The sequence below is a fragment of the Nematolebias whitei genome, chromosome 5, assembly GCF_014905685.2.
Source record: "Nematolebias whitei isolate Nwh7 chromosome 5, NemWhi1, whole genome shotgun sequence".
NCBI classification, from domain to species: domain Eukaryota; kingdom Metazoa; phylum Chordata; class Actinopteri; order Cyprinodontiformes; family Rivulidae; genus Nematolebias; species Nematolebias whitei.
Window position 1 is genome coordinate 38,539,629 of NC_056502.1, and position 16,954 is coordinate 38,556,582.

Sequence of the window (16,954 nt, forward strand, 5' to 3'; positions counted from 1 at the left end):
TATATATATATGTGAAGGTGTTCTAAACCCTCCCCACACTCTTGCAATATTTTAAACAATGTTTCTAAACTCTACGCTCTAAAAGACACAGAATATCATGATCTCCCTCTCTCTCAACTCCCAGCTCAAAAGCGTTGCAACAATTTATGCTAACTCTTCTATAAACCTTTACGCCACCCTTAATTTTGCCTTATGTGTTTACTCTGGCATAAATACAACATCCCAGACAGAAATGTGTCCAGGCTTCAGTAGAAGTGCTATGGATAGCTGCTGCTATTAGCACGAGCAAATAACCACAGAATTCAATTTAAATAATGTCAGGCAAAACTGTTGGTGGCATAACATAGAAAAATAAAAAACAAACAACAAAAACAAAAACTGTTTTCAAAAACACATTTAAAAAAAGCAGAAAGCCACTTTGAATATAGGTGTTTGTAAAATGTACTGTTTAAACATCTGTACTGTTTAAACATCTGTACTGTTAAAACATCTGTACTGTTAATGATAAAAGTCAGTCTGCAGTAGTAAAAAATAAAACTTCCTAATTTAGATTTTTTTTCTTCTATAAACATTGAAAATAACACATTTTAACTAGTTTGAACTTTTAGTATTGTGACAGCCCTTCTGTGAGGACATTACACATTTTTAAACAAATGGCAACTAAGAGTTTTAAGAAAAACCTTCATGCAGGAAAAAGTTTTCCATATTTACATTCACAGGCAGAATCTGGTAATCTGCTGTGTGAACGCTGAGGTCAGTATGATCATACACTCTGTGTAGGTACCTCTATCTTTGAGGGAATGACAAATGATAGCTTCTCCAAATCATTTTAAATCGACCTGCTTGAAACTATAAAAACCGTACGCTTGTGCTAAACTCTGTCTGCAGACCAGATCTCTTTTATCTCACAGATACATACTGCAGCCAGAGACCGTCCAGGTCCAACGCCACTAACGGGACACCTTCTGTCCAAATTACAAATGTGTTTTACTTTTGACAAGTAAAAATAAAAAGTGTATGCAAGCAACTTTGTAAATGTGTTAACAGATAATAGAAAAAAAGCAAATAAAACGTTGAGAAAAATCCACAAACTATGCAATAGACATGCAACTTACTGCATGACATTCTACCAACCAAGATACACACATTAAAGATTATGTTGACTCGTGTAAAATAAATGAATGTAATGTGAACAACTTTGTTTTGAACAGTGAATTTGAGACTGACATGGTAAACTAGGCAGATGAACATTTTTACTTAAGAACGTTGAAGTAGATCTTGTAAAGTGTGAACTTGCCGGCACTGGTTCAGGTGATCAAGAAGTTTCAGAGAACACTTGGCATCAGCATCAGATTTTTAGCCAGTGCAGCTTCTAGTTTTTGAAATATTTAAGTGGCTCATGAGAATTTGTTATAAATAAAAAGTGTCAGAACATGACATACATGAGGAGGAATGAAACACAGTTCCTGAGGCCCAGTTATGTCAGCATGTAAGAAGTAAATAAGAAAATGAGGTAATAAAGTAAAAAGCTAAAAAGTATACGTAACCCATCCCCCAGGACCTCAGTTTGAAGAAATAGCTTTGACAAGACTGAGGAGGTCTTGGCTAGTTTGACTGTACAGTAGACCACAGTGGACTGTTGCCTCCTTAAAGATGCTGCAATCTTATAAATTTCACAGTGGTTCAAGAGAAAGCTCTTATTTCAGCTTTTACACGGTCCTCCATTTTACATTACACAGGTATTTTGGCAGAAATGTTGAGAAATTTCTGCCAAATGTGAACTCTGGAAGCGCTGTGTTACTACTGTTAGTGCTATTTACACTTGTAAGAAAACATATGTTTTTAGTGGAAAAATAATGCAACAAGCAATTGAAGGCAGTTTATAAAGGTTATAAAATAGTGTTCACATGAACTGCAAATACATTTTGGAGCCTTCAGCAGTTTTAAGGCAGCAACAATCCAGTCTGGTCTGGGGACCAAAGTGCTGGGACTAGCTCGTCAGTCCTGCTGGACATGAGCTTTATTTCTCCAAACTGATGAATTATTTATACATTTTACACAAGCTGGTCAAAAGTTTCCTTTAATACTGCGTTTGAGTGTTGCACAATGCAGCAGCAGTTTGCACTTCTAATACTAATTATTTATACTAATGCATAAATAATGTTTAAACTTGTATAAACACTGATGAGTGTCTAAATATCAGCTGCTGTTTATCAGTTCCATACAAATGTGGTGCTCAGTACAGTGATCCCTCACCTGTCATGGGGGTTTCGTTCCAGAGACCCCCCACGGTTGGTGAAAATCTGTGAAGCTGTGGTGTTATATTTATTTTATTATTTATATTTAAGGCTTTATAAACCCTTCTCACACTCTACAAACCTTTCCCACTTTCTTATTGACTGGATGAAAATGAATGAATGAATCACTGTAATGAATTTAGCGGAGGACCTGAATATTCAACCAGACACAGCAGCGCGTTCAATAAGCTTTTTTTTAAAGACTGGTGGGAGTCTGCACATGTCGGTCTATATATGTATTATATATTTTTTTAATCTGCGATGCAGTGAAGCTGCAGGAACTGAACCACGACAGAGCGAGGGACGACAGTAGTCAGAAATGCCTAACAGCACGGTGACAACAGTCCCAGACTACAGATTGGAAATATCTACAGAATTACACAACTGTGTGGATAAACGGTCTGATCCTAAAGAGAAATTCAGTCCACTACAAGGAGGTTCATGGGACATGCTGGAAACAATATTGTTGAATAAAATGATCTAATGCAGAGCTGTTCAACTAAATTGCTCAGGGGAGCACAGTTACTGAAAGACAAGAGCTCAGGGGCCGGACATCCAGCAGTTATTCTCATTAAATAAGTTTGTTTTACAGTTTAAAATCTAATTGGTGGGCTGAACTGAGCTCACCCGTGGGCCTGATTTGGCCCCCGGGCCGCCAGTTGAATAGCCCTGGCTTAGTGGCTGCGGGCTAACAAGCTCTCCAGGTTTAAAGTTGAACCAGATCTAAATTGGTTGAACTGATATCGACCCGGCAGCAACACCTGCTAAAAAAGAGGAATCTGTGAAAGTGATTTTCTCTTGTCTGGCAGATAAGTGAGGTGATATAAAAGGGAAAAAGAGAAGTCCTTTCCAAAAGAAGAGTTAAGCTTTCTTCTATTTTGCCAGACATTATTTCTTCTCTCCACACTTGAGCAATAATACTGGCTTTAGTAATAAAAATATAAAAATAATCCACCTCAATGCCTCTCAACCCTCCTGCCATGCTGAGAGTAAATTACACCTGCGATAAGCCTGATAAAAAGTCTGGGCACAATCAAATCATGATGATTCCTGTTGAGCAACAGGGCTTATTCCAACACGCTGTAGAACATTTCATTTCTTCTGTAAAAAGAAAAGTGACAATAATGAGTGAAAGTAGGCCTACGGTGTTGAAAACTAAGAAAATCCTCAACTCTGAGTAGATATTACAGCGGATATTGTCTAAGACCGCTGGCTGAGATATCACGCTGGGAAAAAAGAAAGCTTGTGATGGACTTAAAGATAATCCACTGCCTGCCTTGGTAGTATTAAATGACACTTAATGAAGATTGGAAATAAATCCTTTCTTCCTGAGGCTAAGAACAATTTGCCAAAGACATGAAAGCTTCAAACTGTTCAGGTGACACGCTTTAAATCTGTTAATAAGCAGTAAAATCACCTACCTGTGTCCCCCAGGCAACTAGTGTGATGTCACTTCCTTCGTCTAGGACCTCGGCTTGTGAGAGTGGGACGGTGTAAGACTCTACTGGAACCTGCTCCACTGAGGACACACACACAAAAACACATAAGCTCACATGCAAAATAATCAACGACTGCTGCTCAACAGATTTATTCAAAGTTTCATCGTGTCCCTTGTGGTTTCTGTAAAATACTTGGGTCACAAGTTGTACCTCGTAATTACGAACCAGATGACAAAACTCTGAAATAACAGGAAACAAAATGATAAAACCCCACAAACTTCTGAACTAAAACAATGATCAAGAGTTGTTACCAGTACTCTACGATGTTTCCAGAGGTGGTTTTATGAGAACAACCATTTGGAGCTGTCATCAGGCTCTGGCCAATAACTGATCAATCCGAACCACAAAACACCGACGGGATGAGGTAGTGATTAGCAAAAAGACATAACATTCCAAAAGCGAGAGACTCGTGGCTAGCTTCTAGCTGAACAAAACCCAACACAAAGTACATGGAAGTGCATGGGTTGTGTAGAAGTTACGAATGTCTTGGAAAACTTTGGTCATGTGATTATTTAATTTGCAAAAACTCTAGAACTTGCCATTGCTACTAAATAATTACTTGTTAGCAGTACTTTAATGCAAATATTCACCCTTTATTCTGAAAATTGAGCTACTTGACTAAACTCTTCACCAACGAGACTTTGGCTCCAGTCTTTGTAAAGACAGAATTCTAGTGTTAGTGAAGTTAGGAGGAACTCGAGCCATCAAAGCTTCTCTAAGTGACCAAGCATGAAGCTGAAATGACAATCAGACCGAGTAATTACACTCTGGAGAGAGGGCACATTTTTAGACCTTTCTGGAAATCTTCTGTGGCTTCTATAGTGTTTTAAAACCTTTGAGAAGTGGCAAAGGGAACGAATAATTGCTCGTCTTGATGACTCACTATATTTAAACAACTTTTGCTGAAACACATGTTAACGCCCGGTTAGACTTCCAGACGAGACATAAAATTGGCAAATTGAGGGAAATGACATTTTTAGAACGTTAAAATGAAATTATGAAGGCCAGGTTATAGTATAATGAGTATGAGTAGTATGGCACAGATGGGACAAACATGACATCATTACCTGCAGCGTCCCCTCAGTGAGGACTGAAACTGGCACAAAGGCCTTTTCTTACTCTGCCCCTGGAACCTGGAACACCTTGTAACAGGATCTGAAGCTTTGATTTATTTTAGGGATTTTAAATAGGGATGCACGATATTATCTACATGGTATCAGTATTGGCCAATACTAACGATAAAGTTAAATATCAGACATTCCATCAAAATAACTCACCGATATAAAAGGCTTCTGTTTTAAGTTAATTTTTAGTTTTAGAAACTGTCAAGCATGTCTATTAATGCACTACTTGTGCGCTTTTCACTTGTTGTTTGTGAACAGTTTGAGTTTAGATTTGTGAAAATTTACAAATTAGCACTGTTGCGAATGTTGTCACTGTGTTAGAGAGAGTAAATGTCATGAATAAATTTGACATTAAACATAATCCAAGTTGAACTATTACATCACTTTCAGCCCCCTATTTGGCATCTGTATTTGGTAGCAGGCCAAACTGACAAAGACCATGCAGAATAATGTAGAATGTTAATTCCACAGCAGAGAAAGCTGTGTAGTCTCTGTAAGTAGGTCTAGGGGAAAAAATATCCATATTGGTTATTAACCAAATAAGTTTTAACATCAAGGTCAAGATCAAGGTTTCTTTACCGTCATTTGCACCACATGTACATGCGGTGGAATGAAATTGTGTACACATTTACATCCAACAAAAGTATAAATTGTAATGAAAAACACCAATAAAATCTAAGATATGAACTAAGAAATATGCTAAACTAAGAATGCACTAAGCACTAATGGTACAAAACCAATACACCGAACAACAGCAGCACGAACATGAGTCTGTGAGCAGATGAGTACGAATGAACACAGCAGCGTGAAATATGTACTGCCATATCAGATATCGGCCAAAAATCCAATATTGAGCGTCCCTAATTTTAAACATTTGATAAGGTCATTATAAAAATCTAAGCAAATATGTTCTTGTTTTTAGTATTTACCTTGTTTTATATGGCACCTTGATTTGATTATTATAACACTAGTTTTTTTATTGCTTTGTATTGTTGTATATTGTTGTCTGTACTTCATATGTTGTCTGTCTACAACAGGTCTCTCTTGAAAATGAGTCCTCGTGACTCAATGAGACTAACCTGTTTAAATAAAGGTGGAATGAGAGTAATTCTCATCTTCTGACAAGGGAGATGCTGCTACAGCTAAAATCACTGCAGGGTTTTTAACCACCAACCCTCACTCAGAAACATAAAATGTTAAACAAAAAAGTGTTATCAGAAAGGGACTTTCTGAAGAACATATTCCTTAATAGACATCAGGGAAGTAATATTAAGTCTATCTTATCCTGATGCATGCTCAATAATCCAGGTAGAAAAATCTAAAAAAGTTAAATCTGGTCCTCTGGACATTCAACAAACGAAAACAAAGCAAAACGACAACAACAAAAAAATGGAGAAACGTTTCTACATTTTTTCATCAGACTCATGTTCGTGCTGCTGTTCGATGTATTGTTTTTATGTTATGAGTGCTTAGTGTATTTTTAGTTGATGTTTTTCTTAGTTCATATCTTAGATTTGTTTACTGTTTTTCTTTTACATTTTATTGTGGGATGTAACTGGGACCCTGTGTACATAATTCCGTTCCACCACGTGTACCACATCAGATGTGAATGACAAATGAATCTCTGACTAGTAGAGTGCTGTATGAACGGGTAAATGAAGGCACAGATTGTAGTTTAAAGAGCGTCGAGTATCTTGATTAGACAGAAAAGTGCTGTATAAGTACAGTCCATTTACCATTTACCGGTACTATAACACAACTTTTAAATAATTACATTGTTGTAGCCTAAAAAAAGAAAAGTATATTTGCCTTCTATGGGGGGATTTGACTTTCCGTGGGCCCATCTCCTGCAGGAGTGGTCATATGGGTCATGGTGCTAGTAGTCAAAGACGGGGGCACTTGTGTTCTGACCCTGGCATTCTAAAGCTGGTTGGGATGTTGTGTTTAATGCACATTAAAAACAGAATGTAATTATTTGGAAATCTCAGACCTAAATTCTATTCACAATGGAACAAAGTAATCATCAAATGCTTAAATGAAGAAATTGTACTTTTTAGGAAATAAGATAATTTTGAATTTGATGGCAGAAAACCTGTATTCTAGGTCATGCACATACATTTGTTGATTATCATGGTTCACCACCTTGGACGCTGTCCCCACATTACCGATGAGCACAGGAAGATGTGGATCCGTTTTTCAATAAATCTTTTTTATCAGTGAGGTGGATTTTGGGCCTCCAAACCACTGCCTAGGTGGTATCTTGCTAGCACGTCACATTCAGAATAGAACTAAATATATTACTTCTAACATACAAAGCTCAGTTTTATATTACAGATCTTATTGTTCCATATTTTCCCAACAGAGCACTTTGCTCTTAGACTGCAGGTTTCCTTGTGATTCCTAGAGTTTCCAAAAGCAGAATGGGAGGCAGATCTTTCAGTTGACTGAGATGAAGTGAAGATTCAATACAATCAGCTGGCTTCCTTAGATAGACAACATTACTACCGGTAACTGGCGTTTCCACGTGTGTGGCTGTTTTTGTTCAGTGCCCTGAGACGACTTCTGTTGTGACTTGGTGCTTTATAAATAAATTGAACTGGGTCAAAGACCAGCTCTAGCACCCTTGAAACAGGTTGGAAACTCTTGCAACAACTCTGTGACTAACTTATAGAAAGTTTGTGGCACTCATTTTCTAAAGATCTTAATTCATAACTCAAGCAAAAAGACTGTGAGCCGCCTCAGCAGCTCGTGTAAAGAAATACACAAACATTTAAAGCCATTTTAGAGACCACCTCGCAAACATTTACCACTATCCCAACAGTCGTAGCCCAGTGAAAACCTACCTTTAGCTGTGACGAACTCATCTGCTTTTAAGCTGATTCAGAATGAAAAGAAGAAAGAAGTCCCAGTAGAACAAGGACCATTTTTAAAAATCTTTTAAAACCAAGCTGCTGTACTCAGACTGACCAACGATGGACTTTCATTCAGAACTTTATATGTGTGTTAGAGTTATGAGTTTCATGTTACAATAAAAACAGAAGCCTGCAGCCAGCTGCTACAAACATCACATCTTACTCCTAAACGGTTGCATCAAACATTGTGACCGTTAGCTTTCAAAGGAAAATAAATTCCAGCACTTATTTGCAAAAAATTAAACGAGTTTGCTCATCGTTTTTTGTTAAACAGAAGTTTGTGCACAGGCTTGAAGGCATGAGGGAGCAGTTTGTTTGGATCAGGAGGGGGAGCATCTAGAAAATAACTGGTTTGGAAATCTCTGCAATAATGCATGACATGATGTCAAACGTACATGTGGAAATTGAAGACGTTTGTTTACGGCAAATCAAAAATTGGCTTCTGCATCTGGATCAGAACAGCTCTGCACAGATTCAGAGCTACATGGTGAGCAACTGATGAAAACAACAACCAGCTGCACGACAGCGCTGGCGAGTTTTTATTTGTAGCAACTGAAAAGGCCTTTGAGAATTAGGTTACAACACATGACCTCAAAGTAAAACGTTCACCTGCAGGAAACCTGGTGCACGTTGAGTCTCTCACAACCTTCTTATTTTCCATCTGACTCTTATTTGCCCCCAAAAAGCTCATGTACATTCCTGAGATATGGCCATTCTTCTTGATCTTTAAGTGGCTGTTACTTGATGTCTTTCTCTTCACATCCTCCCCCAAAGCCGTTTTATGTTTTTGGGAAAATGTGTAAAAATGTTGAAACCTCATTGTTACAGTGACGGTCTTAAATAAACAGCTCTGTCACAGAATAAATTGCTCCATGAAAGATGTGATTTTGCGCACACACTACACAATCACATCCAACACTTGTCGCAGACGGTCTTTAATTACTATAATGAAGTTGTCATCTTAAATCATACAAATCAGGTTATTATCAAGCAGCGTTTTACAACAGCTGCTAACAACTGAGCTTATTAAGTTTGCAGTTGTAGCTTTCTATGCCCATTGCTACTCACAGGAAAGATGAGGAGGTGGGGGGTTAGACTTGGCACTGTCAACACTTCACATGCCACATAGATGGCGTGCTCCAAACTTCTGCTCCTGATGATTTCACTGATGTTTGCACTAAACTAATGCTCCAGATGGTTTGCCACACAGAACCATCTGGACTGCTGTCCACGCAAACTGTCTGGAAAAAGAGCAGGTAATGTTTCTACGAATAACAGTGCCTGCTGGTGAGTCAAAACAAGAAAAAAATAAAAATCACTGTTGTTTGTTGAGTTTTATTAAATGAATAAATAGTCTTCAGTCCTGATAAAACTGAGGACATGTGACCCATCACATCAAACTGATGATTAAATCAGATTTGGTCAAAATGAACAGCACATTTTCAGATTTCTGGACTTTTAGGTTGCATTTTGATATCCACACCATCCCAACGGGTTTTCTCCAGATACTCCAGTTTCCTCCCACAGATCAAAAACATGCATGTCAGGCTGCCTTCAAGACCAGGCCTCCCTTGCAAAAGAGATCTGTGATCTCAGTGGGATTTGCCTGGTTAAATAAAGATTAATAAATAAATAAACAATATCACGAGGTTCCAGAGATATGGCTTGATTTATTTTGCTTATTGGGATAACCCCTAAATAAATTATTAAATCATATTTTTAGCATATTCTAATGAGGATTTCTTGACATTGTTTGAAAAAGGAAACAGTATTTGGATACTGGGATTTCCCAGCTAGAAAGAACAAAAGCTTCACTAGCACAAAGAGAAAATAGCAAGAATTGAAGGCTTTTCCACTCAGAATTATAGTTTGTTATTGGTACTGGTCAGAGAAGTGCTTCTAAACATTCTTTAGGATTGTATTTTGGACATTTCATGCAAGGGATTCAAAGAAAAGGCATTTATTTCAAGCTTTTCAACCAATGCACTACAGCTGCCTTTATCTGACCAATGAAATTTGTGGGGTTTTTTTACCTTTATTTGTACAGGTAGACTCACTGAGTCACGACCCCCCAAAAACAGAGATGTGTATTGGGCAGCTATATGAGCGCCCGGGTGTGACGAGGCCAAAATGTTTTGGCAGCATGAAGCTCGTTAGCCCGTCAAAAAATAAAAATCCATATATTAGCCGCAGCATTGTATAAGCTGTGGGTTCAAGGCCTGAGAAAAAAATAGTGTCTTATATTCTGGAAATTACGGTACAGTACTAATGTTTTAAAGGTACTTTCCTGACTGTCATCAGAAGTAAAACTTGTGCTCTAGCTGGTGGTGGATGCTGACTGGAATATTTTTTTTATGTTACAAATCTTTTCAGTACCCAACATAACAGCAACCATAAGTATGAACTGTGGGACTTGATGAATTATCAAATTAAAGACCAAAACAAACAAAAACAAAGCACATTTTGATTTACTGGAGCTGTGAAAATTAATTGATTTGCACCAGTTCACAGAAAAGCACGAACCCAATGAGACCAGATCAGTGAAGCTGCCATGCACAGATGCAATCTTGGGATTAACAGTAGATGTCCATTACATACAGAATCTACACCAATACAATATAATAGGCTGAGGCCTTTCTGGGTGGAGTTTGCATGTTCTCTCCGTGCTGCGTGGGTTTTCTCCAGGTACTCCGATTTCCTCCCACAGACCAAAAACATGCATGTTAGACTGATTGGTAACTCTAAATTGTCTCTAGGTGTGAGTGAGAGAGTGAATGATTGTTTGTCTCGTTTGTCTCTGTGTCCCTGTGATGGACTGGAGACCTGTCCAGGGTGTCCCCCACCTCTCACACAGTGACTGCTGGATATGGACACCAGTGACCCCCATGAATCAGAAAGGAAGAAACGGTAAAGACAATGGACGGATGGACAGACGGACGGACGGACGGACAGATGGATGGACGGTATTGAGCAGTCATCTTTTCATCAAAGTACAGGGTGTAGTGTTCTCTGAAGTGCTGAAGTTGTAAGAAGACTTTAACCTGCACCATCTAGACCATCATCATTCTGAAGAGAGTGGTTTGAACAACTTTTCTCTGGTTTATTTTTTACGCAATTTCAGTGTTTTCAACTGAAGGGTTGTCAGAAAAAAATAAAATAAATAAAATAAAATGTATATATATATAAAGATTACAATACCACAGGAAGTCCTTTGCAGAGTATAAATTAACTTAATTTTAACTAATATTTTTTAATTATTAAGATTTTTTTTTTCTAGGCTGACAGTCTTCCTCAAAAAGGATTATTTCATTCAAAGGGATTATCTTTACAGAGTTTGAGCTCTTGTGGTCATTTAATGCTATTTATTTTTCACATTTGATCATTTATTAATTACATTTATCACAGTACTGTTACCTCTCAGTATGACTCTAAATATAATCCCGTGTAGCTCATCCAGACAGCCACAACACCTTGTTAATGCTAAACTAGCATGTAGAAATGAATTTAGCAGATATTTAGGATAAACTACAAACAACAGAGAGAACTTGGTGAATCTGGGGAAAATTAAATTGAAACAGAGACACGTGTGTGCTATAATATGGGGCATAAATATTTGACTTTTACTGTTAATATTTATTTAGAAATACTAAAGAAGCAGAAACTGTCTCTCTCTCTGACCCGAAGCTCAGTCACGTGCACAGGTTGGACATGTCTGCACGATGATGACGATGCTACGAACACATTAACACTTAATACAAAGTTTGATTTTAGATACAAAAGTCCCAGGGAGGTTGGGGAGCGGTGCAGGAGGAGGGGGTGGAGGGTGATGGTGTATCAGTTCAGGTATTTCCTCCGGTTGCAGTGAGTTGGTCACATGCAAACATGTACGTTTACTACTTAGATGTTTAGTTTAATTTATCACATGCCATCACCTTCATGGGGGGGCAGGCGGTTCTGTTTTGGTAGAGGGGGCGTCCTCCTTGCATTGGCATACTAGCTGGGACCAGCACAAGAGATACACTGGCTTGTGCCCCCTAGTGACCGATTTAAAAGTTGAATCAAAACTGATTTAATTATATTTATATATTGAGATTAAAGACTGAACTGTATTGTGTTATATTGTTGCTCTTTTACTGCTGTTGTGTCTTTAATGCATCCAATCATTGTCATCGTCTCGAGATGCGAAGACAGTCAGCCACAGATCAAACCTTCATATTGAAGCACATTTAGGCTTACCTGCTGCTCTGTAAAGAATCTTGGGCTCGAAGAATATGCATGGATTCTGGTCAGCAATGCAGGAGAGAAGCAGCCCTTTGGCCTGCACCGGACCACGAGGTATTACAACCTGAGACACACAAAACATGACATTTCTAAACTTTCCAAATACACAAAAAAGTGTTCAGTGTTTTTATGCAGCGCTGCGAAACGATGACTTTTCCCTTGTTCTTACTGAATTCATTTGCAAGATATGTTGACAAGTGGGGTTCTGGTGGAAAATGGACTTGAAGACAGAAGATCTGCTGTGGCGACAAGGAAGCAGCCGAAACACAAAAATGATTTGCAAGCACAATTTTTTTAGGCTGTTTATTTTTTTCTTAAATTAAGTAAAACTTTGCTTTACGTCATTAGTAGCTGAGCTTTACTCTTTAAACTGTTTGCATTGTTGGTAACACTGTTGTTTTATTGTTGACTGTAATGAGGACGTGAGGCTGAAATTAATCACATTTTTAGTTTTGATTTTTGAAACAACATTAAAATAAACAGTCACAAAAATATTAGAAATGAAACAAAAGTTTTAATAAAAAAATATTATTATACATTTATCACAAAAAGGAAAGGTTTATTTGCTCCCATGTGAATCAACCATGTGGAACTTTTATTTTACAAAAGTACTGAAGTTTTCTATAAATGATTTAGGCCCTACAGGCTAATTTGTATAAACTTTACTAAGCATCGGAGGATCTGTTGAACTCAAATTATTTGATATATTTTCCTTATTATAATTTAAATTGGTCAATTTTCATAAAATATTAGGTATTTTTTTCTTTTAAATACTAAAATTGTATTAATCCTCCATATGACAGACATTTTTCAGTGAAAAAAAAAGACTCATCTCATAATTATTTTATAAATTTCATGTTTTATGGTTAGATAAAACATGAAAAAAAAAGCTAAACGTTTGGGGAAAGATGCCCTACAATAAAACAGAAGTGCTCTATATTTCTGATTTCATGTGTTTATATTGTTTATTTTATACAGTAGCCTACATTAAAAAATACTTTGCAGGTTATTTAAAGGAAAAGGTACACAAGATAAAAACAAACAAATATTCACAGTCTATGGATTTGCTATTTCCGTGTAAAAAATGCAATGTTTTCAAACTCTGTGAACAACTGTCTTCGATAATAACAATATCGACTATAATATTGATATTTAAATAGTTGCGCTACCCTGGCCTGGATATGAGAGAATAAAACAGAAGCTGAGAGGTAAATGTAGACATGTATTGCATCTCACCATCATATTTAGAGTTGTAATGAGAACAGAAAGTCAAATAATTGTTGGATAAAAATATCCTCTATTTATTTCATTTACTGAAAGAAGCCACACTCGAGGACACGAGAAGATTTTGAACCGGTTTTACTTGCAAGGGCCGACTTTCACAACAGGTTACACAGACGTACAGAAGTTACATGCATGGAGCCGAGTCAGGAGAATCTGCCACGGGCAGCGTGCGAGGCTTGTTTTTATAAGGTTATCAGTTCACAGGCAGACACTGATGACCTCGGCCATCCAGCTGCACATGCAGGATCAAATCAGCTCCTGATCCAGCCCTCTCTCAGACAGAAAATAACTCTCTGCTCACTCAAACACATGGTTCATAGGCAGTTAACATTCTGTCATAGTAAAACCATCCATAAACATTGACCAAAACCCCTTGACAATAATATCTTAAGTTTAACATGTTTAATGTATAAAAAGTGGAAGAAAGCATCCAGTAACACAAAATTACAATGTTAAGTCAGTCGTTGTTATCAGCTGGACAATATTATTAAAAATAAACTCAAACTTAAACGAGTTTAATAAAAACAAACTTAACTAAAAGCCACGTTTTATCTAATATCAGAATACGTTAACCCTCCATAAACAAGAACACCACAGTCTTTCACGGAGTCGGACTCCACCCACTGCCACAGACTCGGTTCATAACTTCATAACTACTATTGTAGTCAAAATGTCAGTTTTTAGCTGACCGGACAGAGTTACGCCTTGAACAGTGGGTCGCGTCTAATGAGCACCGAAAAGGCTCGAGACATTTTCATCACTTAGATTTGGCAGCACGCAATTAAAAATGCTTTAAATGTACAGAGCTGTGCATGAAAGGCTTTTACTTTTGTTTCAGATGGAGGGAGCAAACCTGATGGTATACAGAGTAACATTTAGCTGCGTGACCTTTGTTTGCAAAATGCTTGTTGCTCTCAGCCAATAATGAAAAGTGTTACTCTTTATTCTCATTTTAACTATCTTTTGAGTGTTCTCATACACTGAACAGTTTTGATCCTGACCAAGTCTGGTTGTTTAAACACAAAAACTTGAAAACTTCTCGTTTTCAGGATATTTCCAGAAACCGTTCAAAATAAATAGTAACTTGCCGTCACAATTGTATACGTGAATACATCACATGGCAGTGTACTGAGCTGTAACAACATCTACACTGAGTGATCGCTGACCAAGTTAAAGGGGACAGACTTTAAGGCTCTCTCTGGACTGGCTCATGTCATGACTTTGCGAAAGAACCTTAATCTCTGTACATGCTGCAACAGCAGAGAAATATTTTAAGATTTATTACTCAATAAAAGTTAGATTTTGTTACAAGAAAAATGACACCACAATGCTAGACAGGTACAAAAATAAAAAGAAGACATTTTGTTTCCCTTGATTCAGAGCAAAATCACCCTTTACTGGGAATAACCCAACTCTTCAACTAAGTACATAACAAATTACTTTTTGAGTAATTTTTATTGACTTGGACTTACTTTGATACCAGGGCAGTGGGCAAAAAAAGCCTCAGGACTTTGAGAATGGTAAAGGGATCCATGACCAACGCATCCCCATGGAGCCCGAATGGTGAGGTTCCCACAGTCAAACAAGTTACCAGATCGGTATCGATACTTCGCTGCTTCATTCACAATCTGAAAAGAGATCAAATAAATGGTAAATGGACTGTAGAGGCGCCTTTCTATCTGATCCAGACACTCAAAGCTCTTCAAGCTTCAATCTGTGCCTCGTTCACCCATTCATACAGCGCTCTACTAGATCTATACACAGAATAATCAGAGCTTTATCACATTCATGCACCGATGGGACACACATCAGAGACAATGAGGGGTTCAGTGTCTTCTTGCCCAGGGGCACTTCAGCATGTGACTGCTGGTGGAATTGAACCCCCAACTCTCCCATTGGAGGACGACAGCTCTAACCACTCAGCCACAGCCGCCTCAAAAGAAATAGCTTATTGCCTTCAGATACTGTATTTGTGTTGTACAAAGGTCATTTACAGATGTGTGGTATGTTCAACCCTGATTTTGAAAAAGTTTGGCATTATTAAACACATTTTATTTGTAAAGCATCGTAACATAGATGAACTGTATGTAGAATTGTAAAAAATAAATAAAATAGAATGCAATGATTTGCAAGTTTTATAAACTCATATTTTATTCACCACAAATTAAACTAAAAAGTAAATTAAAATTGTACCAGTTTAGGAAAAATAAGATAATTTTGAATTTGATTGCAGTAGCACCTAAAAAACAGATACTTGGTGTTTCAACTGACAATATATTAATTTAAATGTAAATCTGATTTATTCTCAGAACTTGTAATAAGTTCAAGTAGGTTTATTGTTGTTCTGAGCACATGTGGTACATGAGGTGGAACAAAATTATGTACACAGGGACTCAGTTACACCCAAAAATAGCAAAAATATAAAGTGTAAAAAGAAACAGTAAATAAGGATCTAAGATATACACTAAGATATACGCTAAATGAACAAACGGTACGCCAAAAGATCTAAGATATGCGCTAAACATTAATAATGCAAAACAATATGGTGTAACAACAGCAGCACGAACATGAGTCTGTGTGAGCAGATGGGTACGAATTAATACAGCAGCATGAAATAATCAGCAGCATGTGATCAGCAGCATGGCTAATCAGAAGCACATATCACCAATCAAAGTGGCATTACAGTGATTTATTTATTTATTTTTTTTCCTTACAGTGATTATTCTGGTTAGAGATCCATGAGTCTAACAGCCTCAGGGTAGAAGCTGTTCCTCAGTCTAGTGGTTCTACACTTCATGCTCCTCAACCTCCTTCCTGAGGGGAGCGGGACAAAAAGTGTGTGTGCTGGATGAGTGGGGTCCTTCATGATGCAGGTGGCTCTCTTCCTTCATCTGGAGGTGTAGATGTCTGTGATGGTGGGGAGACTGACTCCAACAAACTTATGTGCGGCATTCACCACTCTCTACAAAGCTTGTTAATAATAAGTTTCATATACTTTTATATATGGTTATATTTAATAATTACTATATTAATAATCCAAAAAAGTTCAATCTGGTCCTCTGGACATTCAAAAAAACAAAAAACAAAACAAAGCAAAAAAATATAGAAACGTTTCGTCTCTCATCCGAGAGACTTCCTCAGTCTGAGGAGCTGTTTTCAGCTCAGTCTCTTAAATAGCACCTTCTCGTAGTGGATCAACCAGTTTTGCTGCTGACAACCAAAACCAGCTGATCACATGCTCAAGAAGGACCATCAGCATAACAATGGATCATTAGCACACTGATGGCTGTTTACTGTTCACAGAGGGCTGAGTGATACTAGCAATCACAGCATTGTAAGAGGGGGACAGTTGAACCCGGAGGCCTCCACCCCTGTTTAACGATGGACGATTTCTTTTCACAAAGATGGCCTCCTTTACTCGTCTCTCAAACCATCGTTCCTCTCTGTCCAGGATGTGAACATCTTCATCCCTGAAAGAGTGACCGCTGGCCTGGAGATGAGTGTAGACCGCAGAGTCCTGGCCTGATGATGTTGATCTTCTGTGCTGGGCCATCCTT

The 16,954-nt window shown here is 37.8% G+C and overlaps 1 protein-coding gene across 1 annotated transcript in view; it reads right to left on the reverse strand.

Annotated features, from left to right (window-relative positions):
• The window catches only part of bckdhb (branched chain keto acid dehydrogenase E1 subunit beta), an 82,633-nt gene that overhangs the window by 41,405 nt on the left and 24,274 nt on the right, over positions 1–16,954 (reverse strand). The window contains exons 5-7 of the mRNA XM_037677161.1: positions 14,870–15,025; positions 12,069–12,177; positions 3,719–3,816 (exon numbers count right to left, since the gene is read on the reverse strand). Of these exons, the coding sequence (XP_037533089.1) occupies positions 3,719–3,816; positions 12,069–12,177; positions 14,870–15,025 (363 nt within the window). The remainder of the gene's footprint in view (positions 1–3,718; positions 3,817–12,068; positions 12,178–14,869; positions 15,026–16,954) is intronic.